The sequence below is a fragment of the Raphanus sativus genome, chromosome 9 (genome assembly GCF_000801105.2).
Source record: "Raphanus sativus cultivar WK10039 chromosome 9, ASM80110v3, whole genome shotgun sequence".
In the NCBI taxonomy this organism is placed as follows: Eukaryota; Viridiplantae; Streptophyta; class Magnoliopsida; order Brassicales; family Brassicaceae; genus Raphanus; species Raphanus sativus.
In genome coordinates this window covers 28,299,818-28,324,157 of record NC_079519.1, presented here as the reverse complement: position 1 = coordinate 28,324,157, position 24,340 = coordinate 28,299,818, and the positions used below count along the sequence as shown (strand labels likewise).

Below are 24,340 nucleotides of genomic sequence, written 5' to 3'. Positions count from 1 at the left end.
AGCCAAGCCGAGGTCATATTCAGCAAGTCAAACTCCAACTCAAGCAATGGACTAAAGGATCAAAAACTATTGATGAATACGTGCAAGGATTCATAACAAGGTTTGATCAACTTGCCTTGTTAGGCAAACCAATTGACCGAGAAGATCAGCTTGAGTTCATTCTAGGAGGCCTTCCTGATGACTACAAAACCATCTCAGATCACTTGAAGGACGCGACATGACTCCATCACTTACAGAGGTCCACGAGAAGCTACTGAACAGAGAGGCCAAACTCCTTGCTCTCAGCTCCACCACTGCTGTTCTCCCTATAACAGCCAATGCAGCTTCTCATCAACCTCAAGGACGTCCGTCCTACCCACTACGCCAATCGCAGACCTGGAACAAGAACCCACAGAATTCAAAGTTTCCTCAAAACAAAGACAAGCAAGTGAGAGGCTATCAAGGAGGAAATCAAGGAAACTATCAAGGAGGTTACCAGGGGAGATGCCAATTGTGTGGAGTCCAAGGTCACAGTGCAAAGAGATGTCCACAGCTTGGAGGCCGTAACAACAGCCACACATACGCCCAGCCAACCTATCCACCTTGGCAGCCGCGTGCAAACATCGCTGTCTCTTCCCCATCTGAAGCTGCCTGGCTCATGGACAGTGGCGCCACACACCACATGACAAGCGACCTCAGTAACTTAGCACTTCATCAGCCCTACCATGGCGATGACTCTGTCCTCATTGGGGATGGCTCTGGTTTGTCTATAACCCATACTGGTTCACTGTCTTTCCCTTCCTTAAACCGACCTCTTTCCTTGAATAATGTTCTTTGTGTTCCTCACATCCATAAAAACCTTATATCTGTGTATCGCCTTTGTAATACTAACAAAGTGTCTGTTGAATTTTTTCCTGCGCACTTTCAGGTGAAAGATCTTTACTCGGGAATCCCGTTGCTCCAAGGCAAGACCAAAGGTGATCTGTATGAGTGGCCGGTTTCTTCCTCAACAATCAACTCCTTCTTTGCTGCTTCATCTTCAAAGCCTTCTATTGATCAATGGCATTTACGCCTTGGTCACCCTTCTCTTGATGTTCTAAAAACCATTGTTTCAACTTTTTCTATTCCTTATTCTCGTTCGCTATCAAAATCTACTTTATGTTCTGATTGTTCCATTAATAAAAGCCACAAATTGCCTTTCTTCAAAAACACTATTACCTCTCACCGTCCCCTTCAATACATTTTCTCAGATGTCTGGACCTCCCCTATTCTTTCTATTGACAATTACAAATACTATCTTGTCCTAGTTGACCATCATACCCGTTATACTTGGTTATACCCACTCAAAACAAAATCTCAAGTTAAAGATACCTTTATGGCGTACAAGGAGCTGGTTGAGAATCACTTTCAAACTCGGGTTGGCACACTCTACTCCGACAACGGAGGCGAGTTCATTGCGTTGCGGTCATACCTGTCTCAGCACGGCATACAACATCTCACTTCTCCACCTCATACTCCAGAACATAACGGCATTTCCGAGCGGAAACACAGACACATTGTGGAGACTGCTCTCACCTTACTGTCTCGTGCCGGAATGTCCAAACGTTACTGGACTTATGCCGTCAATACTGCTGTCTACCTTATCAATCGGATGCCATCTCCGGTTACACAGATGATCTCACCGTTTCAGAAGCTATTTAACAAGACGCCCAACTACTCCAAGCTTCGCGTGTTCGGTTGTCTCTGCTTCCCCTGGCTCAAACCTTACACAAACCACAAACTCGAGAATCGCTCAACTCCTTGCGTTTTCCTTGGCTACTCCCTTAGCCAGAGCGCTTATCTCTGTCTGCAACGAGATACTGGCCGGATTTATGTCTCTCGCCATGTCCAGTTTGATGAGAACACCTTCCCCTTCACTCAATCGCCTTCCAATGGATCGTCCTCTCCGACTCCAAACGGAACAAGCTCTCCAGCTCCTGTCGCTGCTTCCAATCACCCGCCTGTTTCATTTGTTCCCTTTAACCCGTCACAAAACAGATCACCTACGGTTGTTCAAGGATTCCCGGCTCCGGATCTTTCACCGCGACAGTTGCAGGAGGAAACTAACAACACAAATGGTGATACTCAGGTAAGTCCCTCTAACCCAATCTCTTCTTCTCCAGGCCCATCCACAAACCTCCCGGCCAAAATAATTCACCCACTTCAGGCCCATCAAGCCCGGCCCAGACGAACCCACCTAATCCACAAACCCAGCCTAGCTCTCCATCTCCAACCCAAGCCCCGCCAACTGTTTCCACCGTCAATCCCGACAACCCACCTTCACCGCAAACAGAGCCCTCTGCTCTGCCCTCACCCGTTGAGAACCCACAACCACAACCACAAAACCACCATCCCATGACCACTCGTCGTAAAAACAATATCCAGAAACCCAAAACCAAACTTAACCTCTCAGCCTCCTCTCACCTTTTTCCTCCAGAACCACAGACAGTGAACCAGGCTCTCAAAGACAAAATCTGGCGAGGGTCCATGTCTCAGGAACTTGATGCTTTTGCTGCCAATCAAACTTTTTATCTTGTTCCACGACCTCCAGATAAGAATGTGGTAGACTGCAGATGGCTTTATAAAAACAAATACTCACGTTGTGGTACTCGTCGCAGGTGCAAATCGAGGCTTGTCGCCAAAGGCTACACTCAACAATATGGTCGGGACTACACAGATACCTTCAGCCCCGTGATCAAATCCACAACGATTCGCACCATTCTCGACATTGCCGTCTCCAAAGGCTGGCCAATCCAACAACTTGATATCAATAATGCCTTCCTACAAGGCACATTGGATGAAGAGGTATACATGGAACAACCACCGGGTTTCATCGACAAAGATTATCCAGACCATGTCTGTCGCCTACGCAAAGCTGTTTATGGCCTTAAACAGGCCCCTCGTGCCTGGTATGTGGAGCTCACAACATTCCTTCTCAGCCTCGGGTTCAAGAATTCACTGGCAGATACCTCCATGTTTGTTCTCCATCGTGGTTCTGAAGTGGTTTACCTACTTGTTTATGTCGATGACATCCTTATCACGGGCAACAGCAAGCAACTCATCTCACTTGTGCTCAAACAACTAGCAGAGCGGTTCTCAATGAAGGATCCCGAAGACTTGAACTACTTCTTAGGTATTGAAGCCCATCGAACCGACAAAGGCTTACATCTATCGCAAAGGAAGTATATTCTTGACCTCCTGCATCGAAATGGCATGACAGACGCCAAACCAGTCAGCACTCCTATGGCTTCTACACCTAAACTCATGCTTCACACAGGGCATCCTCTTGCTGAGCCGAAAGCATATCGCCAACTGGTGGGCAGCCTGCAGTATCTTGCATTTACACGACCAGATGTAGCCTATGCGGTGAATCGCCTCTCACAGTATATGCATCAACCCACGGATGCTCATTTGCAGGCTGCAAAGCGAGTTCTTCGCTATCTTGCTGGCACCACTGATCACGGTATCTTCTTCTCTGCTTCGAATCCCCTCACGCTCCATGCATTCTCAGACGCAGATTGGGCAGGTGATTCAGACGACTATGTCTCCACCAATGCCTATGTTATCTATTTAGGCAAAACACCGATATCATGGTCAGCTAAAAAGCAAACCGGTGTGGCTCGCTCATCTACAGAGGCTGAGTATAGATCAGTTGCCAATGCTTCTGCTGAAATACGCTGGATCTGCAACATCCTAACTGAACTCGGCCTCACACTCCCAGCGCCTCTAGTTGTTTATTGTGACAATCTTGGTGCAACTTTTCTCTGTGCAAACCCGGTCTTCCACACAAGAATGAAGCATGTTGCTTTGGATTATCACTTCATCAGAGGACAGATACAACGTGGTATGCTGCGCGTTGCTCACATCAACACTAAGGACCAGCTTGCTGATGCTTTAACCAAGCCCCTCAATCGAGCTCAGTTTCATTATCTTCGAGACAAGATTGGAGTTGTTCCCCCATCTCCATCTTGAGGGGGCATGTTAAGGATACTCAATATTCTCCTATTCATTGTCTTATTAACTCTCTTGTACACTTTAGGAATGTTTCTGTATCTAGCTAAACCTAGCTCTCCTCTCTGTACATATAAATAATCATGTAATGTCCTTAGTGAATAATAAGAAAGATCTTCTTCTTACATAAACAAGGGTTGCCCCATTGACCACTACATGAATTTGCATCTCCTTCGTATCCAAGGGGAATATCTATGTTTTTCTTATACTGATTTGGTTGACGCACATGGATGGCTTGATCAGGAGAATGAGATATTTTTTGAGTTCATCGCATGCCAGGAGCTCGACATAATTGAATGTGGTGTCCAGATCGTGACGGAGGAAAGCGAGAGAAGAAGAAGGATTGAGTTTGATGAAGCCAGCAAAGACTCTCAACGGTCAACTTACGGATTGACTAATCTGCGAGACAAAGAAGAAAACAATGGTTAAGCCGAGAAACTATTAGTGATAATAATGAAGAGTAGTAGGTACAGATGTAAGTTAAGTCTGTTATGATATTATATAATATACTTTCTACTGTTCTACATCTCAACATAATAGATACAATACAATCTTTCTCCTTGTGTCTAGTTTTAAATGGGGTATCGTAGCAACTTTTTGTTGGGGTCAAAATCGGTCAAGACGAAATCGATGTCCGAAAGTCTCGGAAAAACATGAAAAATGTTAAAGCAACCTCGAGAGACTAATTGTTAATCGAGAAACCTTAAGAAAAAATTAAGTTCGAGATTCATCGTCTCGAAATCAACTGCTAGAAACATTTTCTACACAAGGAAAAAACGCAAAGAACACGAACGCGCCGAAGGAACCGAGCAGCCAACACCGGACGTGGCCGTGGCCGCCGGGCGGCTAGCCCCGTGCTGGCCGTGGCCGCCGGCGGCTAGCGCCCGTGCTGGCCGTGGCCGCCGGGCGGCTAGCCCCGTGCTGGCCGTGGCCGCCGGCGGCTAGCGCCCGTGCTGGCCGTGGCCGCCGGGCGGCTAGCCCCGTGCTGGCCGTGGCCGCCGGCGGCTAGCGCCCGTGCTGGCCGTGGCCGCCGGGCGGCTAGCCCCGTGCTGGCCGTGGCCGCCGGCGGCTAGCGCCCGTGCTGGCCGTGGTCGCCGGGCGGCTAGCCCCGTGCTCGCTCGGGTCGTCGGACGGCTAGTCTTCGTGCATAAGTTCCAAACCTCCGGCTCGCCAGAAATCCGTGTTTCACGACTTTCCGAGTCCTTATAAATAAAACTCTTTTTTCTGTTCCGGGATTTCTGAAAACCCCTAAGACATCAACGGATAGGAAGACTTCGTATGAAACGGTGATGGTTATCATATAACACCATTCACCTCAGCAATGGATCGAAGATCTTCCGAAAGACTTGACATCCAAGTAGGAGCGTCCTTTCAGAGAAATCGTAGAAAAACAGCGGAAGCCCGGAATGCGGCCCAAGAGGGACCAATTCCGATCGGACGACCAGTTTACGATTTTCTAAAGGGATAAATGCGACGGTTTACAATTATCTTCACATGACAGGATAAATGTAAACTTCCGAAAAGATAAATGTCAACTTTCCAAAAAGATAAATGTCAACTTTCCCGATAAACGCGAAAGCCGACGAAAATGGAAAAAGTCCAGCCCACGGCAGACTCAGCCCACCAAGGATAGACCGTCATATGGGAGTATATAAGCAATGCTAGGAGCAGAGGAAGGGGGATCCGAAATCAGAAGAAAGAAACTACTCCAGAGCAATTTAGAACTTAGGCGCTTATTTCCTTTTTTAGCGAGCTGCGACTCAACTAGGTTAGATCTAGGTTCTAAGACTAGCGACGATCGACAGCTCTTGTGGCCGAGATCTCGACCTGTTGTCCAAACGTTCTCCGCAGATTCGGAAATAAGATTCTTTCTTTTTGCTCTATTCATTTTACGCATTTATTCTCGAAATAGACTTGTTTTAACTTTGTCGTGCGTGGCCCAGCAGATAGCCGGGATCCTCGGGGAAAACTAGGTCAACTTAGTTTTCCTACGTTTTGACTTAACTAAAATCGACAGTGCGAATTTCGGTTCCCACACTTTTCTGAGACCTAGATCAAACTTTTTTCATCATGGATCGGTTATAACTACGCCTTCGGCTGCGGTTACATCACCATATATGTGTTGCACACTTCAGACAATCCAGGGAGTCTCATCACATCTATTACACTTACCGGTGACAATTACCATAAGTGGTCAGCGAATATGCTGCTATGCTTCAGGCCTACATTGTTGGGTCTAATTGTCATCGCATAGCTTCAGTCCGAAAGTAGACCTAGGTCTTGCCCTAAACCCGGCCTTGCTGGTATCTAAGACATCTCATAGGCATAAGTATTCAGAATACGAGATCCCAAAATTTGCCTCTTATCGCTTACAAACCTAACGTTCGCTACAAAGTGACCTACGGACCTAGCGACAAAAAAAGAGATTGAATGCGAAGTGACTACGCGTATTCAAACCCTCTACACTTGACGAAAGTATAAATCAAAACACATAATTCATAAAAGGCACTTATAACAGGGATTCGAAAGCCACCAACGGCCGATCCCGAAAAACATGAAGTCACGCGACCTCCTAGGGGTCGCGACACATACATACAAACGGCCACACTTGGCCTATCATAAATTATAATCAAATGCATAGCAGTCGATTAAAGATATTCCGAACGAAGAATCGGGCTGGTCGACCTCCTCACCCCCGTCGCCTGCGTTTGAACCCTCACCTGCATCCGCCGTATCCTCCGAGACTTGGATAGGATTCCACAGTTCTCGAATTCTCCCTTCAATCGGAGGAACAAAGGATTCGGCGCTGGCACATATCCTCATCGAGCCATCCATCGTGGCAAGTTCGCCGGAAAGAGAGAAGTCCTCACGCTGCATCTTGCTGAGGGTACCGACCGAACCACGGCACTCGCGAAAATCACCTACAAAGTCCTGAGCCTCTTTGTACGCTTCGAACTCAGTGGAAAAAATTTCGGCCCTTCGGTTCATCTCGGCGGCGGCTCTTCTCCGTCCGCTCCTTTCCGCACGAGCGAGGGCTCGAGCCTGGACTTTGGCTTGCCGGCGATTTTGCTCCTCCACCTCCGACCGATACTTAGCAATTCCCTTTCCGTTTCCTCCGCTTTGAACGGGCCAGCCGGGCAGTGCGGAAACTCCCATCGATCGATGCATTCCACACTCTCACGGCCTGCAGAGAAGCCGAGGTCAAATGAAAAGAAAAGTGGAGTTACTCAAGTTTCAAAAACAAACCTCGTTGACCAAGCGAGCGCCCTCCGCAGTCACCTTGTCCCTCTCCTCGTTGTCCAGAGACTCGTCACGGGAAAACGCCGGAGGGAGTTCGTCAAAGAAGTCACCCAGGGGAGGAACATCCCGATTCTCTGAGGTAAAGCCAGGATCATATCTCGGCATCGCGCCATCTCCCGACGAGGTCCCGAAAGCGATCCCTTTATCTTTACGAGGTCTCCGCCTCTGCCTTAAAGGGGAAAAACGTAGGACCTATCGTTGACGCAGGGACGTGTACCACCTCGCGATCGGTGAAGCGCGACCGCCCCTCGAATCCGGTCGAGAGTAAAGGAATTCCAGGAACAAGGCCTCGACCTAAAAAGATCCCTCCTGACCGCAAGATCGGAAGGAACATGCGCGAGACACCTGTTCTCTAAAAAATAAAAAAAAACAAACACACGTTCAGTACTCGCCTTTCGAAATTCTAAAAGAAGGACTGCGATAATCTTACCACGCTGGTACAACCAGTCCGTCGGGAATAGGTGGAGAAAGCCTTCCTCAACAGACTCTCCGTCTATCCTCACAAAAAAGAAACGATCAACATAATCCTTGGCGTGCGAGGTGACTCCATTGATTACCGAAAAGTTGGTCCTCGCCTTCATGGAGTAAACTCCATTGATGCTCGTCGCCTTGGAGTTCCATAGCCCTTCGAAATCGGCAGGGCTAAGGTTTATCCCTAACTCGTAACTCAGAATCACAACGCCAAGCCAGCTCTCCAAAGCTGACACGTTCAGCTGGCTGATTGCGATTCCGAAACGGTCAAGGGCCTGAACAATGACCCCAGGAATTGGGAACCACAGTCGGCATTGCGTCAAGAACGCCTCGTAACAAGTAAAGTAACCTTCCGGAGGATGCTCCGAACTCTCATTCCCGCGGGGAATGCGAAACACGACTCCCTCCGGAACCCCATAAAACTCTCGAAGAGTTTCGAGATACTCGGGAGATACTTCGCTCGGTGAGTCATTTTCTCCACGCGCCCTCAGAGGTCGCCGGGGAATCGGAATCACAGGAAGGGGAGCATCAGTGCCAAAGACGGCGTCGCAGTACGCGCTCCTGTTGATCTCTGAAACCTCGGGCTTCGGATTTTCTTCCTCAGCTTGAAAATTATCCGAGGATGAGTGAGACTGCCTCCTCGAGGTTTTTTGATCTTGTAGTCATTCTTTTCTTGAAAGCAGAGAGAGAATTTGCAAGAGAGAGATTAACTTGAGAATCTTTGGTGAAGTAAGAATGGTAAAGAATTCACAAGTCTTTATAGGCAAAGTTTTTACTATTTACCCCGACCTTCGGCACGATTTCATCTCCATACTTTCCTCATGAACCATACCGCAAGCTAGGACCTACGAACCCTACGGCTCCTAGCTAGCTGGGGGGCTAACTGTTGGGGTCAAAATCGGTCAAGACGAAATCGATGTCCGAAAGTCTCGGAAAAACATGAAAATGTTAAAGCAACCTCGAGAGACTAATTGTTAATCGAGAAACCTTAAGAAAAAATTAAGTTCGAGATTCATCGTCTCGAAATCAACTGCTAGAAACATTTTCTACACAAGGAAAAACGCAAAGAACACGAACGCGCCGAAGGAACCGAGCAGCCAACACCGGACGTGGCCGTGGCCGCCGGGCGGCTAGCCCCGTGCTGGCCGTGGCCGCCGGCGGCTAGCGCCCGTGCTGGCCGTGGCCGCCGGGCGGCTAGCCCCGTGCTGGCCGTGGCCGCCGGCGGCTAGCGCCTGTGCTGGCCGTGGCCGCCGGGCGGCTAGCCCCGTGCTGGCCGTGGCCGCCGGCGGCTAGCGCCCGTGCTGGCCGTGGCCGCCGGGCGGCTAGCCCCGTGCTGGCTGTGGCCGCCGGCGGCTAGCGCCCGTGCTGGCCGTGGCCGCCGGGCGGCTAGCCCCGTGCTGGCCGTGGCCGCCGGCGGCTAGCGCCCGTGCTGGCCGTGGCCGCCGGGCGGCTAGCCCCGTGCTGGCCGTGGCCGCCGGCGGCTAGCGCCCGTGCTGGCCATGGCCGCCGGGCGGCTAGCCCCGTGCTGGCCGTGGCCGCCGGCGGCTAGCGCCCGTGCTGGCCATGGCCGCCGGGCGGCTAGCCCCGTGCTGGCCGTGGCCGCCGGCGGCTAGCGCCCGTGCTGGCCGTGGTCGCCGGGCGGCTAGCCCCGTGCTCGCTCGGGTCGTCGGACGGCTAGTCTTCGTGCATAAGTTCCAAACCTCCGGCTCGCCAGAAAATCCGTGTTTCACGACTTTCCGAGTCCTTATAAATAAAACTCCTTTTCCTGTTCCGGGATTTCTGAAAACCCCTAAGACATCAACGGATAGGAAGACTTCGTATGAAACGGTGATGGTTATCATATAACACCATTCACCTCAGCAATGGATCGAAGATCTTCCGAAAGACTTGACATCCAAGTAGGAGCGTCCTTTCAGAGAAATCGTAGAAAACAGCGGAAGCCCGGAATGCGGCCCAAGAGGGACCAATTCCGATCGGACGACCAGTTTACGATTTTCTAAAGGGATAGATGCGACGGTTTACAATTATCTTCACATGACAGGATAAATGTAAACTTCCGAAAAGATAAATGTCAACTTTCCAAAAAGATAAATGTCAACTTTCCCGATAAACGCGAAAGCCGACGAAAATGGAAAAAGTCCAGCCCACGGCAGACTCAGCCCACCAAGGATAGACCGTCATATGGGAGTATATAAGCAATGCTAGGAGCAGAGGAAGGGGGATCCGAAATCAGAAGAAAGAAACTACTCCAGAGCAATTTAGAACTTAGGCGCTTATTTCCTTTTTTAGCGAGCTGCGACTCAACTAGGTTAGATCTAGGTTCTAAGACTAGCGACGATCGACAGCTCTTGTGGCCGAGATCTCGACCTGTTGTCCAAACGTTCTCCGCAGATTCGGAAATAAGATTCTTTCTTTTTGCTCTATTCATTTTACGCATTTATTCTCGAAATAGACTTGTTTTAACTTTGTCGTGCGTGGCCCAGCAGATAGCCGGGATCCTCGGGGAAAACTAGGTCAACTTAGTTTTCCTACGTTTTGACTTAACTAAAATCGACAGTGCGAATTTCGGTTCCCACACTTTTCTGAGACCTAGATCAAACTTTTTTCATCATGGATCGGTTATAACTACGCCTTCGGCTGCGGTTACATCACCATATATGTGTTGCACACTTCAGACAATCCAGGGAGTCTCATCACATCTATTACACTTACCGGTGACAATTACCATAAGTGGTCAGCGAATATGCTGCTATGCTTCAGGCCTACATTGTTGGGTCTTTTTTTGCTAAGATGCCATCCTATAAATCAATAGCTAATGTTTTCAACTTCTTATGGGGAAAAAGTGTCAAGCTTGAGATCCACACCAATACCATCAATCGTACAATACTTGTCAGGATACCAAACCAATACACTGGCAAGGAACAAAGCGAATTCTTCGATATTTGGCTGGGTCCTTATCGCATGGAGTCTTCATCAGCAAGCAGTCTCCTATTCACCTTCAAGCTTTCTCAGACGCTGATTGGGCTGGAGACACCGATGACTTCTTCTCCACAAATGCGTACATCGTATATCTTGGCTCTACTCCCATCGCTTGGTCTTCGAAAAACAGAGTGGTGTCGCGCGCTCATCTATGGAAGCCGAGTATCGATCAGTAGCTAATACGGCAGCCGAACTTTGTTGGATCTCTTCTCTTCTTAGCGAGCTTGGAGTCACACTGCCGTCTATGCCCACTGTTTACTGTGACAATGTCGGTGCCACCTACCTAGTGTGAATCCGGTTTTTCATTCAAGAATGAAGCACTTGGTGCTTGACTTTCATTTCGTCCACGACAACGTACAATCAGGGGCACTTCGAGTCACTCATGTCTCCACACGTGATCAACTCGCAGATGCTTTAACTAAACCATTGGCAAGATCACGGTTCAATGAGCTTATGTCCAAGATTGGAGTGATGAAACTCCCTCCATCTTGAGGGGGTGTGTAGAGCATTAATACAAGGGTGTATTAGTAAATATGTAATCCCTAGTATTTCTCTTTGTACACAGTATATATACTGTCTTATACATTCTAATAAAATCAATTCAGCCAATCTCTCTATAAAGCGTATTTGGTGTATAACTGCTATGTTTCATGTCTCATCTTGGTCGGCAACCGCATCATCATCTGCTCTTGAAATGAGTTCCATACCGATCTGGGCCCATCTTAAAAGAGTGCCTCTTGATCTTCGTTCACAAGAAGGATTAAGTTTTGCTGCGGGTCTGGTTGGTGAACCAAAAGAAACAGATGAATTTACAAGGAATATGACTGATTTTGAGATAATTCATGTAAAGGTTGATGCTGATTTATCTCAAAAACTACCTCCGTTGGTTCAGCTAAAAAGATAGAGTGGTGAAGTCATTCCTGTACAAGTGGAGTACCCTTGGGTCTCTCCAACCTGCTCCTTCTGCAATCAGATAGGGTACATTTTTAAGGACTGCCTTCGAACCACTCAAGCTTGGGTATCTGCTGGTCAAACAAAACAACCCGTCAATGAGAAGTCAAATAAAAATGTCAAACAGGAAAACAAAGAAATCGCCACTGTCTTTGAAGCATCAACTTCTTCCACTGACACACCTCAGGACAACCTTCTTGTTACTACTGTCGAGGATTTCTCTGTAGAAGAAACTCATGTTGAACAAGCCACTGAAAGCATAGTAGAGACCCCCGCAGTCCCATCAGTATTCCAGTTCTCTGCTCCTTCCATCCCCCGACTGTCGACTGTCGAGATGGCCTTGTTCTATCAACAACCACTTTACCCTCTTCTGAAAACTATTTTTTGGACCATCCTGTTACTCCTCGTGTAGGTAAACTCCTTATCCAGGGAGTTCCACCTAACACTTCTCTACGAGTATTAAGATATTTTTTTGGAACGTTCGCCGTTTGAATGACCCGAACAAGCACAACTCTTTTGGTCACTTTTTTTTAATAAACCCATTTTTGGAGCTCTTCTTAAGACTCACATAAAGGAAACCCTACTTCAGCATGTTATGTCCAAGACCTGTCCTGGCTAGAACTTCGCTTCAAACCACCATTTTGATGCTGATGGACGCATAGTTATTATCTAGAAAGGACCTGCCAAAGTCAAAATAATCAACCAGACTAAGCAATCCATGACCTGTGAGCTTGACACCTCAAATAGCAACAATATTATCTTCATGGCTATCTATGCTGTCAACACTAATGATGAAATACAAGAGTTATGGGTAGAGCTAATTAACTTTCACCAGACCATGTCTTTGTCTTCTTCTCCAGGGATCATAGGAGGTGACTTCAACCAAATCCTACATCCAGCCAAACACTCCTCCCTAAGAGTTAACAAGAGTTAACAGCATAACTTCTCCTATGGTCTCTTTCCGCAACACCCTATCTCAACTTGAAATCTTTGATCTTTGGTTCTCGGGACCCTTCATACTTGGACAAATAAGGAAATATATTACTTGGTAGAGTAAAACATGATGACAGTTCTTTTCCCAGTAAATAACTCTGTATTCAATAATACCGGAAATGGCCTATTTTAAGTTTTAACATAAGTTTTACTCGTTGTGTCTTCTTCTTTACGAGTGCTTTCCTGGGTTTATTTGTTAGCTTTACTCTTTAAGCCTATCTGTGAAAGAGAACCAATCAAAAGAGATGAAGATTATATAGTGCATTTGAGGACTGATAGTGCAAAGCGCATTGTATGGAATCATCACAAGCTGTCTAAAACTTGACATTGAAAGAGGAGATTAATGCCAAAACAGGGGATGAGAGTTGATGATACATCCATTAATTCATGTCCTCATTTTAGATCAAAGCAAGTTGTTTCCACATTTCAGATTTAAACAGATCTGCTAGCAACGTAATCATCATCTTGGTATGCTTTTTCAATGCAGACATACGAATGCTTCCCTGCTTCTAGCTTCTACCCTCTTCTTCCAGAAACTAAGCTTCTGATGTCTCCCACTAAGCCAGAGAGATCGAAGCAGAGGAAGAGCCAACTCCAACAATCAGTACATTTTCCACCGTCTAGATTGTCCCCTTCTTCCGAGTAACAGACTGCTTCATTTGTATGTTCGATGCTATCTTCAAAGTCTTCGCTAGGTCCAATCTCAGTTTCTTCTTCTAACACTTGGTCGTCTAAGCCAGATTCATTGCTCCCATTCTCTTCGGTCAAGATCCTGGCACCACAGTCAATAATATAAAAATCGTTGGAGTTGCTGCTCAGCTCGAGTACTATCTCTCTGCTCATATCAGACGGGTAAAACTCTAGAAACCGAGAGTCGAATACAAATAGATGCTCCCTTCGAAACTTGTGGACTTCGCCTACGTAGACCAACATTTCAACTGGATAGAAGTCGTCTTGAGCTACGCCTATGCGACGACACATTAGCTGGGAAAAACTAAACTCTTGCTGCTTAGGGGAAATCACCACGCAAACCACAAAGCCGCTGTAAGGGTTGCCGTCAGGACGGATAGTCAATGAGGTTCCTCTGCCTCGGTGATCAAACTCTTCGGGCACTTCTTTTCCTGGTAAGAGTGCCACTCCTATAAAAAAAGATTGTTTAAAAATTGCTTTCACAGTCTTCCGCTATTACGGTATTGAGCGAGCCAGGGAGCTTTGGTAAAGCTGAGAGTCTTGTGCAACCAGCTAGATTAAGGTTCCGTAGCTGATGAAGGGATTTGATACTATCTGAAATCTTTTGAATATCAGAATAGCTTAGGTCTAGATCTGTGACATTCTTGGGGAGATATGTTAATCTCTTGAGCTTTCCACCTTTGTTTATACTGAGAGACGTAAGACGAGTCCACAGCTTAGTTGATGCAGGCACATCTTCAACCGCTGTCTCCGATATACACAGCTTTCTGATGTTCGTTGACATGACTGGAATGTTTCTCAACCTCGAACATCTTCTCATGAGGACTTCATCAAGCGATGCCAAGTTCATGCGATCTGGAATTACTTGTAGGTTTATGCATCCAGTCACCCACAACTTCTGTAGCTTATGAAGATTCGAACAAGAGGATGGAATCTCTACCAAGCTCTCGCAACCTATCAGATCCAACTTCTCAAGATTTGTAGCATTTGAAAGATCGGGAAGTTCCTTCAAATGAACAGATCCTGAAAAATCCACTTTCTGGAGATTTGCAAGCGGCTGAACGTAGACACAGAGAAAGAACATGCTATTAGAAATTTGAAGTAATTAACAACATAAATTAATATATTTTTAGCATATTTCAAGTTGTTGTAACGGAAGTGAGAAAGAACGTCCACATATATGGTTCATCTTTAAGACTACGTCCATGGGAAAAGACATATCTTATGTAAGATATATAGAGTAGGTTATATTAAAGTTATAGAGTGCAAGTTTATGGTTATTTTGAATATAAGATATATAGAGTAGTATCCGACATCTAAAACGTAGAATTTATGGATTCATGGGTCTAACCCCACGTTCAGATGTAACAATCCATAGTAACTTGATGCAACGTACTAAATATAACTAAATTAGTATGATATATGTTATGCTGCATCTATCGCCTAGATGTCATCTAGATTCAAGGCATATCAACACAAGTTTTAAAATGAATATTATAAAATGAAATATTCAAATTAATATTAACTAATAGATTTTAAATTCATTTTTAATCTAAACTAGATTCTGACCCGCCTTTTTAAGGGCGGGTATATTTTTGTTTTAATCTAATTCTCATATTTGTGTTTTTTTTTTTATTATATTTGTATTTTTATTTGTAATTATATTTGTGTATAAATTTTAATCCAAATATATTTTATTAAATAATAGCAATTTAAAAATTTATCTGGTATATTGCCGGTCGAATTCGCCAATCCGGGGGTTTTAATTTTGTTTTGGTCAAAAATATGACCCGGCACCCGCCCCATTTAATTTTACGGTTATCCATGGGTTATAATTTTTTTAAAAATAATTATTTAATTTAATTATTATAAAAATATAAAAATTATATTTAGAATAAAAAATATATTTTAAAATTTTTTGTGGTTTTTAAATTACCATATTTTTAAAAAAGTGTTTACTTTTCTTTTTCTTTTTTTATTTTTAAATACTTTTCAGGTCGGCGGGTACCCGCAATCCAAAATCTACCAATCTGCACCCACTCCGAATAAAATACTCATAACCCGCATCCGCAAATTGATTTTTTCAAATAATTGAACCCAATATATGATATGTCCTTAAAAGGACGGATATATTTTTTGTTTTATATTTTTTAAGATATATAATTTTTATAAAATCCAGACTGTAACCAATTATATCTTTGAATATCTTATTTTTTCTGGGATATATTTAATTTTTCTCTCACATCTCTTAACCTATAAATATAGCTGCAGAAATATACAAAAATTGAAATTGAGATTAGTATGTAAAGGAGTTCAATATAAATCTATCTTATTAAAGTAGAAGTACTTTAAGCTTTTGTTTGGTAATAGGGATAGGAGTCTTTAAAAAAAATTTTGTTTGGTAACAAAGATAGTAGAGAATTTTGTCTTTTCCTTATTTAAATGATAGATTTAAGTATTTAATGTATTTTCCTAATTTAAATAATAGATTTCTTTAATAGAATAAATCTTAACCAAAATAAATTTCTTTATAGATTTTTTGTTAACATTAAATATTTTTCAATATTTATTAATAAAAATAATAAAATAAAAATCACACATCAAAATCAATTTATATATCATATAAATAAAATATAAAATATTTTATTTATAAATTGTTAGTATAACACTTTTATAATATAAATCCAATTAGTTATAAATATTAGATTTTTATATGATACATTGTGATATAATAGACGATTAAAATCACATAATATAATTATTTAAAGTAATAAATAATTTTTTTTTTAAATGTTATACTAACAATTATCTAATACATATTAATTTACACATATATATATAGATATTATCATTAGAACAAAGAAAAAAATTGAAGTGAAAGCAAATATTTATACGGCCATGGGTCAAACTATAGAAATAAACAACAATGGCGTAAGATTTTTTTTAACAAATTTATTTTAATTTCAAATATGTTTATATATTTTATTTGTTTATAAATTATTTTATTTTTATTAATAATGCTAAGATTTTGGAATTGGAAAAAGTTATGACATATCTCTATATTATTTTAATCAGGAATTTAAAATTTATATCAAAATATTTTTTTAACTTTTAATTTTTATGATAACTACAAATGCTAATTTTCAATCTAAATTTATATTTAAATATTACAAATATATCATTTATAAATAAAAAACTAAAAACATAAAATAAATACCCGCCCGGTTGGGCGGGTTAAGATCTAGTAGGCTTTTAAAATAGGAGTTTAAATTTCATGATAAGGAGTTTGATATAAAAAAATATGATATTCCTAAAAAAAATAGGAATTGATCATTACGGAACTTCTTTGTTGTTGTTGCAGTTATATATCGGCATATAAACAGTTATATATAGGTTGTTGCAGTTATATTTATAGGTTCTATGTATTTTTTTTAATTGAACTCAACTATTATCAATTGGTCATACTACTAAATTAATAGAATAGATATGGAGAAAAATATAGAGTTATGGTTTCATTAAAAATAAGGATTTGTGAGTTTTGCACGTAGGAATGTTTCCTTATTTTCACTAATTATTAAATGTTTTAGATGTTCGGAATGGAACCTAAATTTGATAGTTGGGTGAAAAATTCTTATGTTTATAGTGCTACTTATTATATTGTAGCATGAATAATGAATAATGACCTTTACTAAAAAGAAAATGAATAATGAATAATATGATTATATAGCAGTATGTTAGAAAGGTGCGTAAAACCGCAAAAACAGTCGACTATTTAAAATGAATTCGAAATTAGTAAAAGTGTTAATCAAGTTAATGATTTTAAATAGCATATCCACAATATACTCTCTTTGGTTTTAAACTGATTGCTACAATTTAGGCAATATCAGCATTAACATTTTGAATTTTGACAACCACATTTTCTACATTTACTTTTGAATGAAACGTTTCAAAAATTACTGTATGTTAATGAGCAAAAACCAATGTCTCTTTTAATAAAAGTATAGCTATTGTCAAAATAATACACGTAACTTTGATATAAATAATGTTGTGATGAATATGATATATATTGGTTATAATTTAGTTTTATCAAACTCATCAAATGACATTGATGTATAAACGTCACTGATTTCATAAGCTTAAAGAAGTTACTGAGGTCTACCTCTTTATCCATGTTATGATTTTGGGATGATAGTTGCAAGTGTGTTTTCGATATAATATAGTGATAGATTCAATGTGTAGATATTCAATCATGTTTTATATTAATATGTTGTATAGTTTTGAGCTAAAGAATATACACAAATAAGTCTTGGTACTGAGATTCATCAGTTCGTTTTGGTATTAAGTTTCATCGTTCACGTTTTATCAAGAAGTTTTTAATAAAATGGAACCATGTATAATACGGCTGTATCAAACGATATGCTGAGTTTACATGCGATCATTTATATTATTTAGACTGTTGTATAGTTAGAGAAAATAAGGGTATGACCAAAAATAATAAATAGAAAATGAATAGGTGCAATAACCTTGTATAAGTAGATTTTTCAAGAATGCTTCCATTTTAATAGTATAGATTTTAGAAATGAAATTTATACATATTAACATGACCAAAATAAAACATCTAAAACGAGTTAGAAATATGAAATAAAATTAAGTAATATTGTATATATAATTTTTATTTCTATAATTCTCTCATAATAAAAGTTATATAGAATTATCATTTACGTATATTAACAAAATAAACACAAATATATTTTTTATAATTTATAACTTTATCAAAAAAATAATTATACGTTTTTCAAAGTAAGGATAAAACCTTATTTTATATTATTAAAGTACAATACCAACCTTGATCCCTTCCCATAGCTTCTCGAGCTTGCTATTCTTCATACTGAGTTCGACAAGATATTGAGGATTGAATGTAGGAGGAAGACACTTGCTCGGATATGCTTCCCAATCTAGTAACCTTAGTCCGCACGGAAACTGAATCTCCTCCGGTATATGCATTCTATCATTCCCGTCATATTGTCTTTTGTAAATTTTGAGGAATCGGAGATCAGTCATTCTTTTAAAAGCTTTCTTGCTGATGGATAGTTCGTTGATTCTTGATATATCAAACGATATACCAAGAACGTTCCATGTACCCTAGTCAAATTCCAAATAAATTAAAATTGTAAGCACCCTGGCAAATGTTCAGTTTAAAGAATGACACTTGCAGACTTACTGAACAAAAAAAAATATAGTAAATACAGGAGAAAGAACTTACTTTGGCATGTTGAAGAACATCACAAATCTCCCGAGCATTCATCAAGATCCGGCGTTTCCAAGGGTCTTGTTTTTGAATGGCTTTTTTACCCATTTGTTCTAGTAATCTGTGCATCACTATTCTTTGCTCACATCCAATTGTCTTTATGATGAGAGATCTGCTTACAAGGATCTTCAAACCATGTTTGACATCCAAGTCACTGTCATCGAACATGGTGTTCACGAGATTCCAACTTTTATAGTTGAAAAAGACTGCAATGTGGAGAAATAGCGTTTGCTCATTCTCATCTAAACTCTCATAGCCCACTCTTAGCACGTCCTCGATATCTCGATCAAGAATAGTTCCGCTATCTTGATCAATACTAGTTTCCAGCCTGCTCAGTACCTCTTCCCATTCATCCTCCTCCTTCCCACGTAAAGATGAACCCACGACACTTAGACCCAACGGAAGTTTACCACAAAGCTTTGTCACTCTTGGTAGAAGCTTTTCAAAACCATGGTTATGAGAGTTTTTTCCAAAAGCATATCTGCATAAGATCTTGAGCGCTTGTTCATCAGATGGAAGCCCCACACGGTACGTATTTTTTATACCATGTTGCTGCAAAATCTCTTTGTTTTCTGTGGTAACTATAATCCTACTTCCAGAACCAAACCATGTAGTTTCATTTGCTAACGCTTCTAATTGCTTTATATGGTACACATCATCAAGAATGATGAGCACCTTATGCTTGGATAGCCTTTCTTCTATCACACCTGAATGGCATATCCTAATACTACCAAGGTTCAAAACATTTGAAAGAAATTGCTCCTGTAAACGCAGCTTCCAACCATGTTCATCAAATCCACTATGATTGTTTTCCCTAAGGTTGTCCACAAAACAAGTAAGCTGAAACCTATCAGAGATTTGACTTTGCAAAGCCCTAGCAATGGTGGTCTTACCAATGCCCGCAGGACCAGTGATTGCAACCATCATAACTCCATTATCATCTAAATTTAGTAAAGACTTCAATTCTCTTATATGAGGTTCAAGTCCCACCATGTCATCAAAGTCTTTAGACGGTGTCGCATTGAGTTTATCTGAAACGTCTCTGGCAATTTGCTTGATCATGTCCGCTTCATTTTCGCTGACAAAAGAGAAAGAACAGGGCACCGTTTCCGTCAAATAGTCACATAGACAACCTTCCTCTGTTCCCAATAGTTTATAACAAGGAGTTCTAATATCCATTCAACAAAAAATTAATTTTCAAAAGACATTATATAACTTTAAATATGAAGTTTTTTGTTCTCCAGAAATGAATTTCAAAACTTCAAATTTGAAGTTTTGAGTACTGAAACTTCAAATATGAGTGTCACTACTCAGAAGTTTTATATTTTTCATTGTATTTTGGTCTTTACATTTATATATTATATCTATGTCTTAAATATTTTTTCCTTTAATCTTTTTAATTTTTCAAAATTTTATAACTCATAAATATTTCAAATTTGCTTTTATAATTTTAGTTTTTACAAATAAAACTAAAGAAAAACTTTAAAATAAGTTTTTTCACTAAATTTAGATAACAACAATATTAGAAAAAAATATTAAAAATATACTAATTGATCATATATGAAAGTATTACGAAAATAGTTTTATAGAATAATGTAGTATTTTACTTGTAATTTAATATTTAATTATGTATTTCTATATAAATATTTTACTGTATCATTTTGTTAATTAATATTTCTATAATATTTTTTACATATGTGCTATTTATATATAAAGTTTTATGAATTTAAATTAATTATCATAAATATAAGGACCATAATATAAAAATATAAATTCTTTTGAAGTTAAGTTTGAAGTTTTGTTTTTGGAGAAGACTAGCTTAAAAACTTCAAATATTAAAAATAAAATGTTAATTTAGAGATTCTCTTAGAGTCTAAGGGCATGATTTTTGTAAAGGTCCTTAGCAAAAGAAGTCCTTAATACACATTTATATGCATATATTATATATGCATATAAATATATACATATATGTGTATTAAGGACTTCTTTTGCTAAGGACCTTTGCAATAATCATGCCCTAAGAATCTAAGTTTAAAATTTTGCTTTTGGAGAATATTTCTCTCTCCATTCCAAAATAGATGATGTTAAAGAGTTTTAGATGTTTTAAAATAGACGATGTTTTGATATTTTATAGTAATTTTAGTTTTATTAAAAATTGTGTGACCAAAATGATATTTTATACTTATTTTTAAGGATTGGTTAAATTAGTTTTGATTTATATTTTTAATGTTACTTTATAAGAAATAGTGTCTACCTTAATTTTTGTGCATACATCCAAAATATCAAATATTTTGGAACAGAGTGAGTAGCTTATAATATTAACTATTTATTTTTTCCTTGGTGAATATAATAGAACGTAAGCGTGAATATAATAAAAACTAACCATCTTAGGAAGTCTACTCCAGCAATGTTGCTCACATCAGTCAAAGCTTTGATCCATTTCTGCTTTTCCTCGTTTGTCTTACGTTCACAAGTATCCTCGAAAGCAATCCCGAATTCCCCGGTCTGCTTCCGTACATCGGATGGCTCGACTCCATAGAAGATGGTCATCACTATCTGTCCCATAGATTTTTTGCACTCCAATATCTCCACCAGTTCATCCAAACACCAGCTTGACGAAGCATATTTCTTGGAGAGAATCACAATCGCGATCCTGGATTCTCTTATACCAGTTGTGAGTGAAGGAGCTATCTCTTCGCCTCTCACCATCTTTTGATCATTATACATAGTAATACCATTGACATTAAATTGTTCACGCATGTGGCTGAGAAGTGTTTTACGGACATCAGGCCCGTGAAAGCTCGCAAAGACATTGAAACTCCAGTTGAGAGTCGACAATGAAGAAATAAGAGAAGCCATGAGAAACAAGAGAGAAGAAAAAGGGTGAAGAGAAGTTGAAGTAATTTGTTTTATTTCAAATGATTTTTCAGGATAGATATAGATACACAAATGATATTATAAAAACAGAGATTCTTATGTTTGTTGTTGCGAACCGCGTTGACTTATGTAAGGGAGAAACTTTCATATGAAATAATTAAGATAAAAGGTTTCTTGTTCTTTACCTCAAGAGTCAATCAAGACTTATATCGATTTACGCAAAATGATAACCATAGATATGTAGTTCTTTAGTGGTGGTCTTTTAAATATATAGAAGAATTAGGAAGTAAACTAACACTTGTAGTTTTTAAATCATATAGGAAGGAGAACATGAGCCTCCCTAAACTGTTGACAAGAGAGAGGCAGAGAGATCATAAGTCTATTGGCATTTTTATATCTTCAAGTTCAAACTCCTAAAAGTAAACGACTTTTTATAAAGAAAGGAAAACTACAGTATTAATAAAACACTTGTTGTTGTTAAATCGGTTTAGTAACACTAGCTATAAAATATATTAGTTAGAGATCAGATTTTATACAGTACACATTAATATGTTCACGGTCTGCTAACAAAGTTGACCAAAAAATATCTCACTTGAAAATGTGAAATGCATTATATACCATGTTGACAATTACTTAATCAAGGAACCATCCTATTGGCTTTTGTATCGTGTCAACTTGCTGATGGTAAGAGGTGGCAACGCCATTTACGCTTAATAGATCGTGAGTGGTTTAGAGCAGCCAATGCCATACATGGTTATCATAACATAAAAATCGAACCCGACATGAACCTAACTGAAAGACATGGGAAAAATTGCATTTATTGTCCTTATATCTTTTGAAAGTAAAAAAGAGATGAGTTGATTACGAAACCATACACTTTTTTCTTTTTTTTTGCATCATTAGACACATACCATTTGAGGCACACTTCTTCCCTCTTCCCCTATGTGTTTATACCACTATACCCTTGTCATCTAGTTAAGCTAAGGAAGAGATGAGTTTGTTATATTAATATAATAAGAGTGTGTGGGGACCAAAGAGGAAGACGTGTTTCGAAAGAGAGAGACGTGTTTCCTTTAAAGTTTTTGATTTGGTTTGGGAGACATACATGAACCGTTGGATTGATACATATCCAATGGTCAGGGTTGCTCTCTTTGAAAAAAGTAGGTCGTATCAAATAACAGCTAATTGAGTTGGATTAATTTTTTTGAAATGAGTTGTGGACGTCGTTTTTATAAAAATTGAATAATGGATGGTGCGTATCAAATAACAGCCAATTGTCCACACATCTTGTGGATAGGGAAAAAAAGATTGTTTTTACATTTCTTTTCACAAATCATATACTTTCTTGTTTGTTTCTAATTCAAACCATAAAATGTTTCAGAGGCAATCATACGAAAATATAGGTGAATATAGTCTGAGTGGTCTTTAGAAAATGGAATATGTGGATGAGATATATGTGTACACAAAAGATGTGGATGAAACAATTGTAGCACGAATTCATGTAAGTGAACAAATGTGGACATGAGCTTATGTAGACACTAACATATTTCTTTCTTTCCTGTTTAGAAAAAAAACAGACAATGGATGTGTTGTGGTCACTGGAATTGTGGCCATGACCAATGGGGCTGCTGTGGTCAGGAGATGTGTGGACACTGGATGTGTTGTGGTCACTGGAATTGTGGACAGTAGGTGTGTGGATGATAGGGTTGAGAACATGGGAGATTGCGAATGAACACGGGAGAAGATCCGGTGCGGAGTATTTGTTGAGAAGCTTTTAGGGAAATCTGTCAGTTGAGTAATCTTGGAGGAAGAGTAATCTTGTAGGAAGATGAATGTCCGCTTGAGATGTACCTATATATATAAATTCTGGTGATTAATTACCAGTGAAAAGCAAATCTGAGAATGATATAAAAATAATTACTTTCGCTAGAAAGAGTCAATAGAAAAATCACAGAAGGATCTACAAAGAAAAAATCTGAGAAGGATTTTAAAAGAAATCTGAGAAGGATCTAAAAAGACAAATCTTTTGATATCTAAAAACTATTTAGGTTACACAGAAGAAGACAGAGAACGGAACAGATGATTGACAAACCTCCAATTTCGTTTTGTGGTGGCGTTTTGTCCTCTGCAATCTTCACATGTTCTTCGACAAATGAGGAAGAAGGCGGAGAGGGTTTTGTGAAATTAGGGTTAGAGAGAATTGGAGACAGCAGATCTAAAAAGGAAATTGGAGAAATATGATGAAAGCCGGTTAAAGAAGAATTGGAGAAAGCAGATCTAAAATTTTTTGGAGAAATATGATGAAAACCGAACAGGTGGGGAGGAGGTTGCAGAATCAAACAAGCGGTAGGGTCTCTGGATTCTCTGGTGTTCTTCGACAATTGATGAAGAAGATATGGAAGCGTTCACAAGTTTAGGATTACAGAGGAGTTCATGAAAAGAGAAAAGTGGATCTAAGATTCGCAAGTGGGAGAAAGAAGATAGGTGAATTTCTGAAATTCAAAAAATTGAATTGTAATTTAGAAATTATTATTTTATGAATAATGAGTTAGATGAGAATGGTAGAATAGGTAACATGATCGTCGGTTACAGATCGATAGAAATTAGGAATTGTTTGAATTGGGGGAAATCAAGTAACATGAAAGAGAGAAGAGTCTGCCTTGTTTTGTCCGGCCAAACTTAAAAAAATAAGAAAATACTGAACCGTGGTTAGTACTGCTTTAGTTAGGTCAGTTTTGTATA

General features: G+C 40.2%; 1 protein-coding gene and 1 long non-coding RNA gene across 2 annotated transcripts; both read right to left on the bottom strand.

The window, feature by feature from the left end:
* Positions 1-13,093: 13,093 nt before the first annotated feature.
* LOC130500198 (disease resistance protein RML1B-like) lies at positions 13,094-21,589 on the bottom strand (the record flags this gene model as incomplete). Its single annotated transcript, XM_056994954.1, is given in 6 exon segments — positions 13,094-13,341; positions 13,426-13,891; positions 13,893-14,470; positions 18,259-18,555; positions 18,677-19,799; positions 21,105-21,589. Coding segments are annotated over 6 exon segments (3,051 nt in total), but the record flags the coding sequence as incomplete, so codon positions are not given.
* Positions 21,590-23,029: 1,440 nt separating this feature from the next.
* LOC130499735 (uncharacterized) lies at positions 23,030-24,275 on the bottom strand. The gene is made up of 2 exons (XR_008938611.1): positions 23,691-24,275; positions 23,030-23,449 (listed from the first exon to the last, which is right to left on the bottom strand). It is a non-coding gene; the product is annotated as an uncharacterized LOC130499735 (long non-coding RNA).
* Positions 24,276-24,340: the final 65 nt, after the last annotated feature.